Here is a 23,312-nt window from a genome sequence, read left to right as displayed (position 1 = left end):
CGTCTGGATCGTAGCGTTTTTAGATGCACTTGAAGCGACATGCAAAAGTCGACCGTCGATTGTTTAAGGGTACTCCACCCCGATCAACAAATGAAGCTTGAAAAACAATTCAAGGTGTGCAATATTATTAGATCACCGGATATCGATTTATTAGTACATGCAGTACAGCTCGTTTCGCGATTATCAGAAGCCGGTTCCACGCAGCACAAAAGACCCAACGCGAAACGAACTGTAGCGTATTCGCGAAAGCTTCGGCCATTGCAAATTCCGATCACCAAAGTCCTCCTTTCGACTTACACCACCGAAATCAAGACGAGTTTTTCCCGTAGCAACGAGTCAGGAATCCAGAGGGTCGGTTTATTGGAGTTTCCGGTGGCCGAAGCTTTCGATACAGTATAAAACAAGTTTCGTTTTGAATTTTCGCGTAAGTTAGTGTACAATTGGAACAAAATTAACAACACTGAGAAATAATGAGTACCCTGCCAGTTTCCAATCGTCGCATTTTGCTCACGACAACTTTAACCAAAACGGCCAGCGTCAGCGTAAGGACTACGTAAAAAATCACATTTTCCGAATCACCGAACCATTCCCTAGCTAGTGTTACCTGGGGGGCGTCCATGGCTTAGCTAGAGTTACGAAAACCGCCGATGAGCACTGAAGGCACTTTTAAGAAAAAAAGTCAAAAATTGACGAAGTCGTGGAACGAGTCTCGGTGGAGGACGTTCGAAAATGACTAATGTAAATACACTGAATGAGAGTTGCTCGCGAGGCGGTATTTATAGCGTGTTCTTAGGCTTGGTCGCGTCTCTGTACACCCCATATGCCCACACGCCTCTCTATAGCCGACTTACGCAGGAGTTACTTAGCAATAGCCAGTCGTCTGCAAGGCATATGCACGGGATACGGCGGCTCAAGTGGGATGTGCTGTTGGGACGGAGAGCCAACTTCCGCAATTGATTTGAATAGAACGTCCATGAGGCGAAACGCCAACGTCCGAACGAAAATTTCTGGGCTTCGAGAGGTACGACTCGTACTAAACACAAAAACAAACCTTCGCAGACGCTATTTTTACGTTTTAATGAGGAATAATGATCACCGTGAAAAAATTTTGTTTTCCCAACAGTTTTCAAGAGCTTAGAGTGACAAAAGGGTTATAAAATTAGTGTATTTGATCTTTCAAAGTTTTTACCGTCGTCATGCAAAATTTTGTTTTTTCCCAACATTTTTCAAGGGTTTTCAGTAATAAAACAGGAGTATTGGAAATCAATGTATTTTTTAACTAAACTTTTATGTCAAACAGGCACAAAATCAACTTAACCATGAAATTAGCTTATGATATTATTTAAACTCTACAAATTTGCAAAACAAACTTAATTTTAAAACGGTTGGCACTCACTGCAAACCAATTTTCTGCACTAAATGTGACGCTTTCGACACCTCCGCTAAAAATACTCTCCTCAAACTGGCAATTAATTGTCGTAAAACGTCAGATTTATATCAATCTCAGGAAACAGATTATGGGTTAATATATGCTTTACGAGCTCGAGTTTTACGACCAGGTGGTATTTTTTGGTTAATGATAAAATAAAACCATCAACCAGTTCAAACGCAAGGTGCAGTAAAGAAAAAGCAAACATACATTAAAAGAGAACATTTAGTTTGTGCCATCATTAAGAAGTTTTAAAAACTGACATGTTTTCAAAATTAAAATTTTTTAATTTTGAGTATTCATTTAGATACAATTTCTGTAAGATTTTCTTAATTTTCATTAATGTTACATTACATTTAATCTCTACGTTTCTAAATAACGTCTTTGGATAAAGAATCAAAATTATATACGTACGTTTTAGAATAATTTAAATTCTAAATTGCAAAAATCGAATGCTGTGACATCTTGGAAAATATTTTAAGGTTATTGGAAGCATGGCAAATCGTTAACCAAAATTTGTCTATTTTTGCCAAATATGTGTTCTTCAAATTTATGAGTGCTTTTGGAGAAAAAAAAAAAATTACTCAGTCCTCTCCTCTGCGTTGAGGAGACAAAATTAATCAAATTTCACTTTCTTTTAAGCGCTCATGCTTGTGATTTGAACGTGCTAATGCTCGTCTAAAAGTAGCAGAATTTTTTTAACAATGACTTTTTGTGTGTACTTGAAAAGCGTATTTTCGGGCACGAGTCAGGGCATTCTGCCATAGCAATTTTATTTTTTCTTCTGTTTGAAGCTCTGCCACAACACTTACATTTTTCCCCTTTTTCTCCTGTCTGAAGCCAAAAAGCACGAAGTGAAGCAATGTCAAAAGTAACGTATGGATTTTTTCAAAAATGCAAAATAGTAATAGATAACTATGTTAAGTTTAAACATGAAGAAACGACTACAATTAAAATAAGCTACTTTTACAAACTCTACAATACTCGACTATTGGAATTCTAAATTTACAAATACAATTTTCAATTTTTTTGTATGTTTTAATATTCTAAATATTCCGTCTATAAAAGATATTTTTATCAATGGTGGACGCAAGCTCCGCTCCCGCATCCGCTCTGGAGTCCCACGCGTACCTTCCACCGGACCTCTACTATTCCCTCACGTAGTATTTGTTTGCAAATTTTTTGGCTTATCCTCAAGTCGCGCACCCGCCCCTTACAAATCGCCAATGACTCACGAACACCTCCCAATGTCGCCTCCAATTAATCTTCTCCCAAGTAAACACGACAATCAAAGTCCAGCATTCCCCCTCATCTAATGACATCGATTCCCAAATAACTCAACATTAATGGACCCCCAAAATAGCCGCACGAAAAACTGCAATCGCCCACGAATTTTCATCAAAATAAGAAAACCCACGACAAGCGAGCGCAGTCAACAAACTATCACGAACGTTTCGGTGTCGAGTTACACCATCTTCAGTACACCGTATAGAGTTGCAAAAAAATTAGTTGCGGCATTTGTGGGAACTGCGTAGAGCGGGGTGACATTACGTGCCTTCAAGAAACTTAATTTTACTGCCAAGGCCGTTTATATTCGTCGTTGAGGGGGAGAGGGGGTGTTAAACGCATTAAACAGGTGCTAACGACATGTCGCCGTAATCATTTTGTGCGTTGTACCGAAAATATCGTATGCCAAGAATTTTTCATCAAAACAACATACCTAAGTACACCTTGTGTGCGAGCGGCGCTAAGTTTATTCACTATTTTTATGATGCTAGCCTGGGTTTCACCCAGATTTTTCAACTATACATATATTGCAAAAATAATTGTCAAAAAAAATAATGTTGTGATGTGTAGCAAAAATGCCGGGGCGAGTGAAAAACAATATATCCCTTGTGGAAGTTTATTTATTCTGGACCATTTAATAAAAACTTGGAGCCACAACACGAGACTCTGCTCAAGGTCCACCAGCCACCCGCCTGCATCCTACGCTAAATCGTGGAAATTGATCTCGGCGCCGTCGAGACGCTCGTTTTTTTGCAAACCTCCATCGCAATTCAGCTCTTTCGTGCATGTGTGTCTACAGCTGCTGAACCCAAAATAAACCCCTATTCAGGAAATTCTCGCAACGCTTGTTAAATTGTCGTAATATGGGTTTTATTTGTGAAGAATGTGGGTTTTTGGCCCTGTCATGGTTGGTTGTGCCAATTTAAAATAATTTCCGCGATTCCAAAATAAATCTGGCGAGGCGATGTTAGAAATTTTATCATTGCAGCGTATCGCGAACTGCGTAGAAATTAAATATACCTAATCGTATCGGCTCCAACTAGAAATGAGGAACAAGCGTATTGTTCAACGTGTTTATGAAGTGGCGAAAAAATTCGCCAGATGTTGGGCATTATTTTTATTGAAATTTTGGCAGTGGGATAAATGTTAATCAGTGTTGACGCAAGAATGTGCAGAGACTTTCAGCAAACTTTGAAAACGACAACTTCATTATCTATTTTATTATGTATTCAAGTCGTTCGGTTAGGGTTTTTGCGATGAATGCTTAACTACGCACCACTGGCTTTGTTCTTAAGCGCTAGACGTGACTGGATGACATCTACTAATTTAAATAGAATTCTAATAACGTCGATTTTACAAAAAAAAATAACCCGGACGTTCATAAAATAATTTTTGAAATGCAATAAATTCAACATTTTATGAATCGATCTATAAAATTTTACATTACTAAACCAAAATATACACACGCTATTACGTGCTTGACGTCTGTTGAAATCAGAAAGAAAATAGTAGAAAGAAAATAAGAGAACCAAGAATTAATCATCGAGCAATAAAATTATAACAAAAGTTTCATTATACACTTGCACGTCCATCAAACATAAGTTAGAACAATAAAAGAAAATATTTAGAACAGCAGTGGGAGCTTAAAAAAACATGTTTTTGTTTACAATTTCAATTTTCACTTGCGTATAAATACTATCAAACGACTGGAAAAACATGTACGTATCTAAAATTAAACTAATTGGCGTCGTCTGACATACTGCGGTACTAATTTTAACATAACCTTGACTCGCACAATTTCACCAAATTAATTATAGCATGGCTTTAAAATATTTTCTAATCTTTATAAAAATAATAATACAAGTGAAGAATAAATGACTATTTCATCATCAATAAATAAACGTCTAAACAAATAGGTCGCACTTTTATTTTGCGAAATCTTCTCTAGCTGCAGGGTTGCATTTTGCGTTCGATAACAACTTTCTGCAAATATTTACTTATGACCCGGCAACAACCGCAAAAAAGCCTTCCGCAAAATTACTCAACATCTACAACCTCATATTTGTAAACGTCGACGCCATGCCGCCATAAAACAACTCTAAAATTCTATAAATGCACAACATTTGTTTCTTACCGCCCGGAGAGACCTGCCTTACTCTATCTCCAAGCTAAATAAAAATATATTCATGCAGTTATATGAAACAAAATAAACGAAACAAACTGGTTCTGCAGATTTTCAAGCAGGTACAACGAGGCAGTAAATTGCATCTACGAATGTTCCCAACGGAGAGCCCATTAGAAGCACGATAAGAGGACCTAAAAAGACCAATAACCAGGAATGTGAGCAGAAAACCGATCTCCAATTTTACAACGAATACGAAACTTAATCCGGTGAATGCGGGGAAATGCGTTCCAGAACTGCACCAGTGCACATCGCACACGGAAATACGCCAACAGAAAAATTTATCAAACCGAAAAACTGAAAGATCAAAGCTTGCAGCGGAAAACCTGCATTTTCTGCAACATGATTTGGTTTCTGTGTCTTTTGTACTGAAATATGAGCACATAAATTCAAGTAAGATTTATTTAACATTTTAAGACGACGTCATCGATTTATGGACGGTATATATTATATATACAGAAAAATGTTGGTGAACGTTTAACCACCATCTGGACGATGCAGTTCAAAGTAATTAGTTTCAAAGATTATCTTCTAATCACCACCGTAGACGACAGACGGAAACGCTAGACCGGCCATATCCTGCAAGCCGTGAAGGCGTAAAAAACAAAACTAGACATTCGTTAAACTAATCCTTCAACTTAAACTCGACGAGTAAAAATTCAGCACGCTTGGATAGCCACTCGGTGAAACACCCTGTACATTCCTATACATCCACACAAAAGAATGAATCTTATTCCGAAACGTCCTCGTTCAGCCCGCAGTGTATTATTATCTCGGCAATCGATGTATTGCATCTAAAATCCTCCAAGCCACAAAAGACCGGCAGGTAAGCAACCGCACCATTCAAGAATGTCGTCTATAAATACACCCAGCAATGCCACCGGCGTCTATCCTAAGAAAAAAATCCACCCTAGACGGACCCCCACTCCATCCCACGTTACGCATTCCGCATATAATGATTTATTAAACAATCAGAAGTGGGATAAAAATTCGTGCGCTCGTCTACGAAACAGCTGAAGCTCGAGCCGGTTGTGACAGGTCAGTTTTACGATTCTCCATGGCCAACTTCGACAACCGGTTACGGTGATCCCTATCTGTGCAGCACGCCCACGTATACGCGACGAGGTCGGTAAACGGACGGCGACCGGACTAGCAACGCCCTCGCGTCGCATCTGCCCGTATTAGGCGGGGATTACCGACACCTTCGTGCAGATTCCTGTAATACCGACTTAGATTTTTCCACTACACACTATACAGAAAAACTTGCAAAAATTGTATAACTGCCCAGACGGCTTTCCTCTTTTCGTTTTTTTTTTTTATTTATTTATTTAGAAAGCGGAGCCATCGACCAGTGGGAGTGCCTCGCATGTGAGCGGCGTATGACTCATATGGAGGAAATGCAATTCGTACGGAGGGGATTCTTTGTTTCTATGCGTCACAGCGATGTTTCTTTTTTTTCAAATCGTAGCGATACTAATGCGGTTTTCGTGTCTCGATGATCCGGAAAAGCGGAGATGATTAGATTTCGGATTTTCCGGCCTCTTTTCGGACTCGATAAGTCGGGTTTCCGCGGCTTCAGTTATCTCTGGAAATGTAAATGCGATTTTGTTCTGCACAAGGACGATGTGTGTTCGACACGAAAACACACCTTATCCTTGTGGCGTTTTCTTAAATGAAAGTCTTGTCTGACTGTCGCATTGTGTTTTACTGGTGAATTTAATTTCATTCTACTTCAGATATTCACAGTTTGATTGGGATTTATAACAATGCAATCTCGGGCGATGAATCGACGATTTTCAATGGTTCTAATGAAACGTGAGAGGCGCAGTAACAAATTAAATCTAACAAAGGAGGCTCTCAGTGCACGTTCTTAATGCCTTTCACTGTAAAACATCAAACTTCGACTTTTCTATGCTACACGCTTGACCAAATTTTAAAATTATTGCTAAAAATTGGGACGAACTTTTAAGTCAACATGTGCCAGTTTCATTATTTTATTTACGCGACAAAAATTTAACTTAACTGATTAAACTAATGAATTACATTAGACAATAGGGTAATTATGCAGGTACTGCGCTAATTCAACCTAGGTTAGATCCGAGTTTTACTGCAAGTTTAATGATAATTTTAAAGTTGTTTTTAATTACAAAAAATCCAGTTGCATAATTTATTTCTAAAATATATAAATGCTCTATGTTTGCCGCACTAGTGGATTAATTATATTGTTGTTTATTACAATCGGTCATTACTTTTACGAGCAAGTAACTGCATTGTTGAACAATAAAATTTCATTGGTTTTACGTTGATAAAATATCGCTGAAACACCACATAACTTAAACGTAGCAAAATGAATGCAATATTCAAAGGAAATGAAATTAATTTTGTCAAGAAAAAAAAATCAGGTACTACTAAATGACAAAAAAAACTAATTTTAATTGAGTGACTGGCTTTTAAGCAACAATTGTTAAGAGAAAATGTGTTTTAAAACCCTTGTTAACCCTTCGCAGGTGATCCGGGCCACTTAACATATCTAATTTAAATTCAATGGCTATACTGAAGCTATAACTTAGAGAGAGTTACCCTTCTTAATATTGAAGTTATAAAATTTTATTAGGAACTATAAAACTAAATTTATTCTATCATAAGGACTGAAACAAATATAATAAAAGTGAAGCTAGTAGCGCAGTAGTAGTAGTATGGTGACTACTTATTTATTTACAAGCAAAAAGGATTTAGCAAAACGCATTTCAAACATTTTTCAAATGACATCGCCAAGTAGTTGAATACATTAATTTTAGCTCTTTGACCTTACTATCTTACGTAAAATTTTGTATTGTCTCGACCTGCATCGGCCACGCACGAACCTCCGAACAAAAAAATCTCGACAAAATTCCTAAAACCCGGCTTAATGCCCTCTCCTTTACACATCGTAACTACAATGGTCCCTTAATTTAAATTTCAAATGGCCACGCCGGTTCCCCGGGTCATTCCATATTTTATTTTCGACCCAGTGGTAACAATAGTTCCACGACACGAATTCCGGCAACGTTTGGGAAGAAAAGTCATTAAGGTTATGTGAAACGAAGACGACGGAATTAGACTTAGAAACCATCCAATTAGGCCGTTCACTGGGGCACCGGGACGCCATTAACCTTCCCCACTGCGACATTTCTGTCACATCTCTTTCGCCGGAAACGACGAAAAAAGCGATTGTTTTCAGAAGCCAGCCGTATTTTGTTCCCGTAACGTGGGTGCCCTACCGAGCACGAGCGCTTGTTTGGCGAAGAAAACTGTGTCAACAGTGGATGTTTGCACGACAAACAAGACCATGCGGATTGCGGAGATATGGAGCCGTATCGAAAATTTATTATTTTTGCGAAAACTCGTTTATTAAACTTATTCTGGAACGTACTCCTGGGATAATTATACTTTTCCAGCTACATAAATAACTTTCGGCACCACGCTGATCTAGAAGTTATATAAATTTAAGACACCCTTTTAGCCTGCGCTGCTCCAACAAATTACCCAATCGACGTCAATTAGCGCTTACATCCCTCTCGCTTCCCCCATCCGCCGAAAATTCGCCCAGACAGCGGCGAACTGATGAATAATTTATTTTGGTCTTAGACGGAGGGTGCGACTTCCCCTAGACACCTGGAGCCGGCGACATGACATAAGACGTTCCACGCGTCGAGCAAATGTCACGTCCATCTGTCGGTGGTCACCGCCAGCCCGGTCAGGGTGTTGAAAAGTCCCCTCTTTCTACACCCACGTTCCGTATCGGTGGTGTACCATCACGACATCCCGGATCGATAGGAGACGCGAATGGCGGTCGTCATGGTTACTACAGGATCCCAAAACCGGCCGGCCGGTAGCTGCACCAGCTCCCATTCATCTCGCACGGGACAGGGTTGACTACTCGACCTCTTTTTAAGGGGCTTTAACCCAGTTCCGAAGGGACGAAATCTGAGGGAATTGACGTAAGGCGATTATGGCGATCTTGGACGGGATAAGCGATACTGACAGATTTATTGAGAGATTTCTTGGGCGAACGACACTTTTTCTCTTTGATTATTGTTATTATAGTGTGCCCGGAAATTTTTATCCGGTCTTAAGAATATGCTTAAAGCAGGAAATAGTTTTGAAAGTTTCAACTCTTCGTCGATCGATGGGTTTACCTATGTTTTGCAGTGGCAGTGTTTTATATGGATGGATAGAACTCACTTTCGCGCGTTATCTAGAACAACGCCGGCAAAGGCTAATGTTTATATTCATTACGGTAGCCGATAGCATGGGAAATGAAGTAGGATCTGTGCATTATCTAAAGATTGTTGGGTGTTTAGTGTCTGTTGTTTTTGTGCAGTAATAACCGTGTGACACTTCATCACTCTTAATTAATTTTTTATATATAAATATAAAAGCTTAACAAAAAGTACAAATTAAATTTGATAAAACTCCTGATGAGTCATGCAACACATTTAAATTACAACGAATTCTTAAAGTGTTAATTATAACCATACCTAGATATTATCTAATAAAGACTGTAAAGTAAAAAACGACACTGATAATGTTATAACTTCGCCTAATTTTTGTCCCATGTTTTATTCATTTTTTGTATTTGCATTATTTAAAAATAGAAAATCGTGGATGACTTTAAAACACGCATACAAATTAGATGGATGACATTAGAGCAGTGATGGTGGCAATGTTTTCCAAGGAGTGGGAAAAACCAAGAAAATGAGTGGCCTTGTCCGACCAAATTTGACTTACAATTCTTTTATCAAACTTGTCCCATAAATTATTATTATTGTTATCGGTGAGATAAAGAACAATAATTGTTAATAATTTATGCACTTATTCAGGTTTAAATATATCGAAGTATAATTACCGATAAATGTACTTACAATTACGGCAATGACATGAAATAATAATAATCCTTGCCTTGGTAAATAAATCCTTGAAAATGCACGAAATTCATACGTATTTGCCAAAGAGAGGTTACATACACATTAATTTTTTGCGTAATAGTATCGTCACACTAAAAATTTTTGTTAAATCAATCAATTTTCCCTTACGCCATATATGGAACATTTTCGTTGCTTAGCAACATATCTTATACCGCTATATTTCAGATCAACAGTAATTCTGGTATCTTTATTGGAACAAGAATCATAAAAAGACTTAAGAGTAAATCTCTGCAATTTACTGCAATCCAAACCAAACATCTCAGGGACTGTTATATCGCATTAGTGAGTAATTGTTGCACAACAACATCATTAAAATTTTGTAACAATGAACCTGTTACAGTATAGTAGTATATATATAGTAAATCGGTCACATCCGAGACTATACAGGGAGATTTAGAGCACTAAAGCATAATTGTACCGGCGAATTATATGGCAAAAAAATGAATATGTCTTTGGTAACGTCCATAAATTGAACGAACTGTTACCAAAGTCTTACAATAAGAATTATTTTCTACGGTGGAAATTTTAAGAATCTCTGAGAACCATATTTTAATTATTTACCATTAAAATTATGCACCCTGTATATTTAACTTCATAGAGTATTCCATTTTTTGTCCAGTCGAGAGAAACACCATACATTAAAATTGTTCATATATTATTCAACTTCGGGGAAAATCCTTAAAATGTGCGGACCGAAATAACCATAAATTCTGGGTTTTTTGATACACCACGCTTTTATCCTATAAATAGTGACTTTACTTATCAACATGAACGTTCGTGTTAATCATGGCTTGTTAGCAACAACGTTTTTGAAGTTTAATTTGATGTTCCAGGAAAACTTAAAATAAGCTTCTCCACCTGAACGGAAAATAAAACAGTTTTTCCGCTTGGATTACGGTTTTGATATAGCAGGTGACGTACGCTGTCAGATAAAATCTGAAACTTATCTCCAACGCTCCAAAACTTGGTATAATTTTGTGTTATAATCAAAAGTGCCGAAAAGACGCGAGTATAAACAATGAAGTACAAAGACAAAAACCGTATTTCGTTAATTAGACACTAACATAATAAAAGCACCTTGAAAAAGTTTTTTAACAACTATGTAACTTTAATTATACATTTCATAACATTTTATGAGCATAGGTCATGGGTTGTAATTCCGGCGCTGTTCTACATTACAAAACAATTCCAACAATTTTGGCTAAAATTCCAGTCAATAAATCGTAGTGAGGTAGGCGAAAGTGTGTCATTTTAGGTCAGTTTCCCTTAGGTGTGATTCAGCAACACAAACACGTCTTTCCACCCCTTAAGCCTTTAACGCGTTCAGAGGCGGGGGAGCGCTCACGAGGGGCGAAATGACGTTAATCGTGTCTAAATTGATTGTTCACAACGGGCCCGTATCGTTGTCGGCGACTAGTTTAATAGATAACAATAGAGTAAAAGTGGACAAAAATGCCAACAAAACTCGAGACGAGGCGGCCTTCATCGTCGAATAAGAAATTAATTTTATGTTAATTCAATTGACGGTTAGGTGTGTCGCGACTGTCGGACAATACAAATGCGATAGATTCGAAAATATCGAAGACGAGCGGAGACGTCTGACCCCCGCATACTAAAGATAACCCCACTTTAATAAATTTATTAATAAATACGACGATACGGATAATAAACAAAACGAGATAATAATGCAGAAAATTGAACGCTTGAGATAACTGACGCGCTTCATTGTTTTCTTCATAGATGTAAAACGTTATTACTCGAGTGCTCAAGTTTTTATGTCGACTCGTAATTATTTAATGCCTTAATTTAAATTTCTAATGGTGGTTGGTGATGGATGGTGCCCATTAGATTGGGAAGGTTTTAATACCCTTTGGAATGTCGACTAGTGATATGATAATTTCCATCTGTTCCCCTAGCATGATGCGGGCACATTGTCGAATTACAATATTTTCACAATGACGTATTTTATTTGCTTTTCATAAACAATCAAAAACAGGAAATTCTATTGACCATCTGTGTCCTAAAAGTTCGTCGGCGCGCATTTGATAAAACGCAATAAAATTTTATTTTTCCGCTTGAATTGCACAAGTCGCGATAAAAAGTCTTATCACCTATTACTCACCGCGTTTGTGTTTATCAGTCTATCGGCGAACAGTAAATTATCTTAAATGCAATTTTTAAAAACACGAAACAACAGTAAAACTTGCTAGTTAAGTATTAATTTTACATTTCGCGACGACTATAATCCAAAATTTTGTGAAAAACTGAAAACTCAAATAACACGAAATTCTTTTATATCGTCACACTTTTTCAAAATTCCATCCGTCTCTCCGTGGACAGGAAATTGCATTAGAATCACGTCTGGTCACCGGAAACCCGTCGTCCATGTTGTTTCCGAGCGACAAACGGTCATCGACAAACAACTAGACCATCAAGCGAAACCGTCGTTTTCAGCAAAAATAACAAAACGGAACAACATCACCCGAATAAAAATTCTCTAACCGTAACAGCAAACGCACGTGTCTCGAGTAAACACGATTACAAATTCAAATCAGCACTCACCTCCTCGGCGACTTCCTTGACTTCTCCGTTCTTCTCCGAGTCCTTGCTCGGTTTCGATTTGTCCTTCTTCGAGAACGATATACTTCGGAACGACCATTTTTTCTTTTTCGACTTCTCTTTGCTCTTCTTTGATTCGGGGGTTTCCTCTACTTTGCTGTCGTCGCCGGACGGGGATTTTTCCGACGTTGTGGTGGCCGATTCGTTCAACTGGTCGCCGGCGGCGCTGGTGTCGCCCTCCGGTGTTTTGGCGGCATCTTCGGCGTCCGAAACGCCGTTCTCTTTGATTTCGCCGGACGTCTCGGCGACGGGTTCTTCTTTGGTTGTTTCATCTTTATCCTGCGAAATACACGATTCAGTGATACTACAGGGTTATCCAAAAAGGCGTATTCTGCTGACCCATAATTTTGACTTTCACTTGTAGACCAAGTAAACAACATATTTTTAAAAAATACTTTTACGCATACATTTATGCTACATTTCACTAACTCAAAGCATGAGATTGGACTAATTAAGTCTTACATTCTTACTGTTTTTCCAACTATAAGCTGACGTTCTAGAAATGTAAACCATGATAATTATTACTGTAGTATACATATATGACTCTTTGATTTGGTGATTTAACTTAAGCTTGAGTAGTCATGGACGTATATTGATTTCTAAGAAAATTCAATTCTTATCGCAATAAATGAGGTTTAACTTGGACAATTCACAATTTTATGGTCAGGCAGATAAGAAATCATACGATTTTATGTACCATGTCACATAAATGCAGCAGTACTGCAACCGCTACTTTTCCACGGTGGCGTTGGTAGTTCAAAAAAGTTTGGGAAACTCTGCTTCGCACTCTTTTCGGAACACCCCTGGTAGTAAACTGTATCTCCCCCCGTTCATATCAACCGTAGTCATCTTCTAAGGACGAGCCAAGTTCCGGGTTGCGAATTTTTATCGCACGCCCACCCACACCATTTACCCACTCCCCCCGAATAAGGACCTTATTAATTTCGTGGGCCGGAAACGTGACAGACCATAAAGCCATCATCGACAGAACCTGCCTTTTGGGCGTTGTTGAGTGTATAAAAATAATTACACACAGACAGCACCGTGCCATCATTGTCGGTGTTTACGAGGCGCAGCAAAAGAACAAATCAAGCGTTTTACCGGTTGCAGACTGGAGAATTCGATGCTGTCAAAAGCCATGTGCTCAGCGCGGCCTTGGCCGGGGACAGTAACCTAACCTAACCCCCATTTAATTATCTCGATGTTACAGACGACGAAAAAAAAAATGCGCGCCTGTGTTGCTGGAAATTAACGCGAATTTTATGGACCTTTCATCGGTCGGATTTGGGGAACGGGGGCTTGGATATCGACGGCAGTCATCTGCCCGATTATTTATTGAAAATAAAAGTCAATTAATGTCGTTTGATTTCGACGCAGCTAATTCGTTGGCGAACATGAAACGTCGGCATGATAAAGTTGCGATTTTAATTTATGGCGGATCGAGATGGTTTTAGATAAAAATGCTGGATGACGGCTGGAAAAGTTGATTTGCTGGTTTCTGGGTTTCGGATGATGAGTTTTGATGGTTTTAGGTGCGTGGAGTTGGTCTAACCTAGATTTTCGGGCTATTTTTATAGCGGGAATTTGTATTGTTTGCGAAATTTTACTTTTCGGAATCTGGGTATCTAATTTTAGCGAAATTTCCCTTTAACCAAGAATATTGTTTTTTCGATCATGTTTGGGTTTCACACGACATTGACTTTTGACAATGACATTATAATTTTTTTTTTATCTTAAAAGTGCGTTTCAAACAACTTACTTAATAAAGACTAATATTTACCCATGTTTGCTCTAGTCGTTGGCACCTACTTGAAAATATGGAAAAATAAATTTTGCCACTTACGAAAAACCAGGCAATTTCACAAATTTTTAATAGTGTTTGATAAATTTTTGAAATTAAAATACAAAAATGATTTTCAAACGTAAGAAACTAATCGCATTCTTGCTTAAAATAGAATTTTACGATTTACGAGTAATCAACAAACACAACAAACCTCATAAATAACAACTTTAATACGATCTCAACTACTGCTTCTATTTTGGAACCATTATCAACACTTTTAGTTTTATTTTAATAAAGCACGTCTTATAATCTAAAAATTGTAAAATATTTTATATCATCATAGCAAACAACTATATCACTTTCTGTGTTCAATATTTCTACGCATAAATTCCTTATCACAATATAGACAAAAACCCTTTCCAAATATTTGCGCATACATTTACCAAAACATCCATAAATTTTGAAACGAACGACCACAATAAAAGTACGAAAATAAGTTGGTAGCACTTTACACTTTACGATATGTAAATTTGCACCTATAATAAAAAATGCATGAATTAACATCAGTGCAATGAAACACACTGTGACATTTTGATAACAACAACATAATTTACACTTCTGTAAAGCCCTCAAATCTGAATTATTCAAAAAACAAAGACAACGTCGCTGATTAGATACCCAAAAACGCCAATTATCATAGCCAGTGCTAAATTCTGCACATTCCCGATGTTCGTTACATAACCCCGAGCCCCACTTTATAACCACTTGTAAACAGAGGCGAAAATAAAACCGCTCGTTGCAAATAGTCGTGTTCTCGTTATCATATCCCGCCTTGAACAAACAAAATTTATACTCCTCGTTCCACTTGATATTTGACTTATTGATCTCAATAAAGACATTCGGCGTCTTAATCGCTCTCAAGACATCTCATCCGTTTAAACTCAAAGAAACCAGATACCACGATAAGCATCTGGAAGCGGCAACCAACCGCCCAGTGGCTGTGGAATCTTGTTTATCCAAACTAAAGCAAACACGAGAATTCGCAACAAGCCTCAATTGAACAAACCACAACAATATTAATAACAATTAAAAACCGTCTGCTCGAGAATTTTCAGCGTTCCAGCGGTCGTTTTCATGATTAGGTTTAATTTCCCTCATGAATCGCATGTACAATCCAAAACAAACAATTTAGGAAATTGAGGCGACGCCTTTGCCACTTTTTGACCACACCTAGAGGCAAAAGTCTTTAAATGCGGACCAAGGGGTGAGTCTACCCAGAGGTTGGGGACCAAGTGATTTAAAAAGCAGAACGACAATTTTGTTTTTGATTAAAATGTCAGTATATCAAAAAATACAACATCTAAAAAGAAATTATTTTTGACCTTTGATGATTATCAGAAAACCAGAGTTGTTAACGTCATTTTTTTTAAGTTGTTTAGATCATCAAAGCTGGTTTCATTTTTTTTTATAAAAATATATCAATCACCACTTCAAGCTCACATTTGAAAAGCTTTAAATGCCCACTACATCTGTATAGCATCGAACTATTTTTCCCATCAATAAATCTACACTGAATTTAAAAAAAAACACAATTACTCAGCTTGACAATTGAGAAAAACAATTCTCAGTTAACGAAAATATTTTCAGTAGTAGAGATTTTCCATATTATCTAACCTAAATATAACTACGTTTATAAGCTACTAAATTTCTTTAAAAAAAAAGTTATTTTCTTACTAACGCATTGCACAATTTGCGTCAAAAGTCTCTGAATATGCATGAACCTATTTCTAATGTTTGTTTGTAGATATGTAAATCCAAGCTTTAGTCATTTTTTTCAATATTTTCTGAAATGCAATGAGTTTTCAGTTTTAATAAAACTATTCGGCCAAAAACTAGCTTTAAATTTAGTCGAAAATCCAAATACGCTTAGACGAAAGTGAAATAGCTGATATGGTTTTAAACAGCTTGCCCAGTTCCCAAAATTTTCGGCCCGGAATTTCAATGCCATTTGCAGGTAAAGAATGCGAAAACGCCGTAAGGATGACTAGTCCGCAATTTATGTACACCCAAATCTTACAGCATATTCGATTTCGGAGTGTATGGCACCATTCGTGGTGACTTTCGCGTCGATTTCCGCTATTTTCTCCACTTTGCCTTCGCCCTCGACCGCCATTTCTTCGCCCTTTTTGGGGGTTGTTGTGATGTCCACTGACCTCTTGGACTGCCTAGCACCCATTTTGTCCTATCTGAAACAAGTGTGCTGTTTAGCATTGAAATATTTAACATTGATAGTGGTACACATTTAACAGACACGATGACTAAGTCGAAGTGAATGAATCATTTCTAGAATTCTTTCACGGAATCGTTTCTAGCTGCCGGTACTCACGCTTCCGAGAAGGTACTTACTTCTAATTGTTCTAATAAAGTCTAAAAATGTGTATAAAATATGTAGATGACAATATGACGGTTCGAAACGTCACGAAAGTAACAGGAGATCACTACTCATTTTTACCTTGGGTACCACGGGCTACAACTGATAAGGTTCGGACGAGGCACCATTTATGGAAAAAAATGACACGCCTTCGAATTCACTAAAACGTGAATGAGGTTTTTTCGAACATTCTTGACATAATTCACTTGTTAGCGTAATCGTGGAAAAAGACACGTCGCTGTTGCCAATGTTCCAGAACCGATCTGGATTAAAAAATGTGTACAATTTTATAGAGTTCATACTCTCACTATTAAGTAACCTTTTTCTAATTTAAACACTATTATCTACATCTAAAAAGTCATGCAATTGCAAAACCATAAGCTAAGTAAGACTTTCAGCGCTAATTTATTCCAAAAATTTGTTGGTGACACCGAGATCAAAGTTCACTTTAAATATTGTCATTCGGTTTCTTATTTAATCTATGATTCAAAAAGTAAAATGTATGACTAAATTCTTGTTTACTTCAAAGAGATTGTAAACGGACTTTTGAACTGTTCGAAATTGCCTTGCTAATTGCTAAGTTCTAGTTCAAAATAATTTTAATTCAATTATAGACTAATTTCTCGTAAGTCATCAGCGAGCTTTTCTCTGAAAAACTACGAAATTTTTACCAAATAAATATCCAAAGTTGACTAAATTCACGTAAAAGCATTTAAAATTGCAGTAGTACTCGACGGTACTCACCCAATACCCTCCTCCGATATCGCTAATCCAAAAATAGAACAAAACACAAACTCAGGTACTGATTGACGCTTCAAAACAGAACAGGTCGTTATTGACATTTACCTTGAGGTACTACAATCCTTGATAACGGCAAGCCCTTATGTTGGCCACCATTCACGATAGTGAAAAAAGCACCGGCTTGCACACAATCACAATTAACTGCACCGATGGTTTACAAATGACTGCAGCGACTCCTTCCAACTTAGTAACTGAAGGGGGAACGAACTATGTCAATACGAGTACGGCAGTACCGGCCAAGGTCACAACTTTAGGAAAAACGATGATAAATCTGTCGCCCGCAACTGACTAAACTCATAAAATTAAATCTGATTGCAATTCCTTTAGAGTACTGTCGGTACCGAAGTGATTCACGGCGCGCGGCACTTACGGTAGTACTAATCACTCAGGAAATTTGTTTGTTTTGTAAAGGCGACATTTATCTTAACCCACATTGGACGAATAGTTGGGTACCCAACGGAAGTACCCAAAGGTCCAGTGGAAAATTTTCCGAATGCCTGTGCATACGTTTGTGCCTTTTTAGGCCCCAAGAATGCGAATTTGCATTGAGGTTGGTATTGTCTTGTATAGTCAGCAGACGCAATGAATTATTATGAATATCGTGTAATTGAGTTATGGATGTAGAGATTTATGAGCAACGTGCACGGCGACAGGTAAAAAGTCGTTCCTTGGACGTGTCTTCGGCTTAAATTATCAGGAAATCATCGATGACGAAACTCATTCTGGATATCCGTCTTATCAGGTCGGCTTGTTTGCTTTTGTTATTTCTAGAACGTAAATAGTTGTGATGTTTTGGAAAACCTCGCCTATATTGTCGCTTGTAAAAGTCATGATTTGATAGAATGCATCTACCGCACACAAATAAACACCGGGTGTCATTAAACTGTGGCCCGAATTTCCTCCAGGGTCGTATTTTTGGGAGTTTTGTGGTGAAGACTGTGGCTTCCGAATGCAACTGCATTGTTGCACACGGGTTACGTCAGGTCTTTCAAAACACCAACCAAATCAGAGCGGTGTGATTTGCATGGACTTTGGGTTCAGTGGTTGGCCAATTATTCATAGGCAAAGTTTCAAGTCATGTCATTGTTCAGGACTGCAAAAAATGGGGTCTGATCGAGAGAAAGTGACGAAATTTTGAGCATGTTGGACTGGGAATCGCAACATAATTTAAGAATATCAAGAGTGAACTATCCATTAAATGCAAAAATAGCAATAAATATGACTGATGGCAATTGAAGTACTTATTGGTGGTACTTGTAATAATATTTTGTCATTTATACGAGTTTTCAGTCACGGTCCAACAGATTTTTTTTGTAAAAAACACAGTACTAACTAACTAACTCAATTGTGAAAATAGCTAGGCTGACTAGACATTCCGAAGAATGGTTTTTGCGGTACTCCCTGGTACCGAAAACAAAAATCTAATGATAGGAGAAAAAGGAACCAAAGTGGATTATAAACAAGAACAAAACTATCCCATGAAAAACGGGCTTTAGGTGGACTTGTTCCGCGGGTCAAGCTGGAGGACCATTGTGTGGTAATTTTCAAACGCCGAAATCTAATGATACGTTTCTTCAATCCTTGTCAAAAACGAAGAAGCACGCACTCTGACACGCAACAAGATAAATGTGACTTTAAAAGTCTTCAAAATTCCGAACCTCCACTGGCCACTACTACATTTTTGATAGCAATAAAGCCCACATCTCCCATGATTACTCTAAATTGGCCTCGAAGTCGTCTACTGCACGATCTTTGTTAACTTTCATCCCAACAACACATATGTTGTGCATGTGATGGCTACTACGTCAGCTACAGTGTTAAAATATCGCTCTCGAGAAGGTGATTTTCGACCGAAAATACGCTATTGTGTGAACAACTGTTTATTCATCTAAAAACCAACACAGCAAATTAGCAGCGTCGAACAAAGAACTTTACTTTTATTTAAACACAAATCGCATTGTTCGAGGCTAGAAAAAGCGAGATCAGCGCGTCGTGCAGATGTTTGAGGTCATCCGTGATCTGTTGTACCTGATTTTTTTTTTTATAAAGATCGAAAAAACTTGCGTCGTAGGCTGATGTCTGGCGATCTCATCATTACTGGGGAGTAATTACCGTGGCAGTTGAGGTTTCGGTGTCATTTAATACCAGTCTGTTAAAACGCGTTCTTTGTTTACAACCATAAAATCAGCTTAGGTGTCTTTCTGCGGACCACTGGGTGAATCACTGACACACTTTTTGTTTATCTTGGACAGAATCTTCACACTTTTTGAAAGCGAATGTGGCTGATTTTGCCAAAATGGTGACCACACGATTTTATTCCTTGAGGAGGTGGCAGTGGGAGTGGGCCGAACCACACAATGCAATTGTTTCACGCTATTGACTATTTAATAAATCTCCTTTTTTCCACTGGAGTTAATTGCATGTTTTCATTATCGTGAACGGTTCGTGCTTGACTCATGTATGTTGTCGTTGTTTTGTTATCTGAATAGTATTGAACCTAATGTGTGACCCTGCGAGATGCCACACGTTTTTTAATATGCGGCTTGTTTCTATACCTGCTGCTGCTGGACTCTATTACTAATATATCCGTCGAAGTTCATTTATAGCGCAACAAATGCTCACCGCACACCACCTAGTTGCCAATCGTCAATAACCTTATTGTGAAAACGCAAACCTCAAAATAGTTATCGAATTAGAAATTCCGCCGAGCCTAACGAAACAACTTATATGCCGTATGTCTCCGCAATACCGGAAGCAACAAATCCCAAGTCCAATTTCCTGTCCAACTTTTCCGATTACTCACGGCATTTAAATAATTTTGAAACACCTTGTCATACAAAAGAATCCAAGCAAAAACTCGGCGCAATTCAATTAAAACCCCGCCGTTAAAATCGGATTAACGCTTGATTATTCACGAGCATTAAAAACTGACAAGCAATTCCTTCATCCCCGGGCACGCAGTCCAACTTTGCGAATGAATTAATTAAGCTCTCAATTCCATCATCGAAAACACAAAAATGCCGTTTTTATTGTTTCGTAGTACGAGCACGTCCGATTTAAGCATGAAGGCGAGAACGGTACCTGAAGAGAAACGTCAGGACATTAAGTGCACCATTTAATGAAGCACGACACAGGATCGTAAAACAGGTGAACAGAAACAGAATGGAAGGAGATTGTTTCGAATTATTTTGTGTCGTAAAGTTGGTTGGAATGCGCTGCCGATAAACTGGGGCCACATTGCTAACCTTTGCTGACACTAGAGGATCCTTTGATGGGTTCTGTTTACAAACAGGATGAGGCAAAGCCTAAAATAACACGGACTGTATCGTTTTCACCGAATTTATTCAATTGGAAATTATATAGGTTTAGTGCGAGACCTCTTCGAATCAAAACCGGCGATGTGGTGAAGTTTCTACGCTCAGGTATGAAAGTTATATTTACACGGCCAAAGGTTAACGAACAAAAATATTTTTAAAAAACGTGATTAGAAAATCGGGGTTATTTACATCGGCTCTGAAGTTCAATCAATAGAGGGTGCACGTGACGCACGCCTTCTAGGGGTTCAGGGGATTGCTAAAATTTATCCATGTGTCATCTCCAGAAATTTTACGTTTAGGTTTTCTTGACGCTTCATAACTCCTATAGTTTGAAAAAGTAGGTTGTCCATTTGCACAAGTCAATTTTGCATGTAACGAAGCATTCAATTTCGGAGTCAGAAGCCCTTTGCTCTTCAACCTTGCAGGGAACAATAGAGGTATTTAGCAAGCAGAAGCCGTATTTGTGCGAGTGCAATGATGAAGTGCTTTCATTTATCACTTAGCACGAACGACAACGTCCCCATTCAACTCTTATCCTCATATTTCGTCGATGAAAGAAAACTTTATCCTCCACTTCGGTAAAAATATTCAAAAAATGTAACCTCGGAATATCGATGACAAAACTTCCTTTCCTTATCCGACCGAATTGAGTAGTTATCATGACATTGGAACGACATGTAGCCAGTTAACCATTTCCGGGACAATAGGATACGCCCACGTCCAGTGTTTAAAAAGTGTTCTTCGACACTACAACTTGTTCTTGTTCCGTTCGGTGATTTTAAACATTGCCAACCGACGCCGATTGTTTTGTTGGAACTTAGTTCCTTAATGTCATGCTGAGTAAATGTCAGATCTATTATCGTGCATGTGACTTTTACTCCATGCAGATCAGTTCTTATCGGCGCAAGAAGAACAAACCGGTCTAATAAAGGGTCATTTGGGTTTTTACTGGCGCTGCAGATAGCAACTTGTTATAAAAATGCAACAGGTCAAGCATGGCAAATAGTGGGACGTGAAGCAATTCTGTATCATAGAGGGATACAATGTTATCAATTTGCATTCTTCACGACGGCTATAAATGACTGGGAGGCCATGTAATGTGAGGTTTATGATGAGGTTTAAAGTCTATTTTATGTCAATATTAGCGACCGTTTATTTTCGCGCCGAATTTTCGAACTGACAAGAATTTCAAACGCGCTAATGCAAGAACTACCAGGAAGAGGAAGAACTTGCATACCTTCGACCAACATTATCTGGTTTCTAACGCCTAATGATCGATAACAACCAACGCCCATTTTTGCCACTTTAAACCAACATCTAATGCCTTTTAAAGCGTTCATAATTAGTATTTGAAAGTACTTTGTGCATAAGTAATGAACCCATTTCAAGTTTTTAATAAAAACGGATAAATAGTAAATACGGTAGAAAATAGTTGGAAAATAAAAATTCGGATCGACGACAGATGCCAAGACATGTAATCAATTTCAGGATTACGATCAAACAACCTGCATATCTTCGTTCCACATTTCGATTCGAAATCCAAACAATCGATAACAACCAACACCCATTTTTCCAAATATCAGTCACCATTTTTCTCACAAGTTGTGTAATAAGCAAATAAACCATTAATCACCTCCAAATGCTCCAAATTTTCCTCCAGCTGTCCCACAATTCCGTTATTACAACCGTTGACAGACAAGTCAAGGATTTCAAATTGAAATTTTTGTTAATACTGGTCCACTGCATCACGACTTCGTGAGCTTTCTATGTCCGGGAATGATTTATCTGCATTCGTAATCACAATTGCCTAAGTTCGACGTGATCCCGAAAATAATCACCGGAATATCAATAAACTTGACGATTTATGAGTCAAGAAGTTTCAAATATGACTACGAATTTTTTCGATTTATTGTCTACGTCCCGGCGAGACCGCTGATAAATGGATTCGTTGAAGTGACGTCCGATGAAAGAAAATTCATCTCGACTTCGCCATCGGCATGAAATTGAAATTTATTTAAATTTCCGGTGAAAATGTGAAGAGAACTTTGTATTATCGGCTTTAAATTTCGTGCATTAAAATTTCAATTAGTGAGGATTAGTGGGAAGTTGCTGTATGTGTTCGAGGCTTTCCCAAGCGGTACACAAAAAACGCAAATTGCATATTCACGATACTTTCAAATTTGCATCCACACTTATAGAAAAAAAATTGTAAGAGTTTATTTATTAAATCAAACCTCTGTGTATACAGATATGCATATCAATAAATCTTATCACATTAATGCTATTTCAGCAAACCCTGTAGATACTGTGTCGTAATTACAGGTGTGTAGTAGCTTTCGAGAAAATTTTTGTGAAACACACTGTATATGTTTGCTTTGAGATACCACGTATTTTCCCTGTGGAAACACGGAAAGATGGAAGTTTAGCAACGTCACGGTTACATCATTGTTTAGACAAACGATCCCCTATCACCTTTATCGCCATCCCCATCCATCC

General features: G+C 38.0%; 1 protein-coding gene across 3 annotated transcripts in view; it reads right to left on the bottom strand.

Annotated features, from left to right (window-relative positions):
* LOC135139947 (uncharacterized) overlaps positions 1-23,312 on the bottom strand; it is a 30,388-nt gene that overhangs the window by 4,775 nt on the left and 2,301 nt on the right. Inside the window, exons 1-3 of one of the 3 annotated variants that reach the window (XM_064070316.1) lie at positions 17,545-17,790; positions 16,345-16,513; positions 12,428-12,763 (exon numbers count right to left, since the gene is read on the bottom strand). In XM_064070316.1, the coding sequence (XP_063926386.1) occupies positions 12,428-12,763; positions 16,345-16,503 (495 nt within the window). In that variant the 5' untranslated portion in view covers positions 16,504-16,513; positions 17,545-17,790. The other 2 variants (XM_064070332.1, XM_064070323.1) reach the window with 2 other exon arrangements.

Source organism: Zophobas morio, unplaced genomic scaffold (assembly GCF_036711695.1).
Source record: "Zophobas morio isolate AGI-343-1 ecotype UQ-CSIRO unplaced genomic scaffold, CSIRO_AGI_Zmor_V1 ptg000004l, whole genome shotgun sequence".
Taxonomy (NCBI): Eukaryota; Metazoa; Arthropoda; class Insecta; order Coleoptera; family Tenebrionidae; genus Zophobas; species Zophobas morio.
Note: the sequence above shows the minus strand (reverse complement) of the source record. Positions and strands in the feature narration are given on the sequence as shown.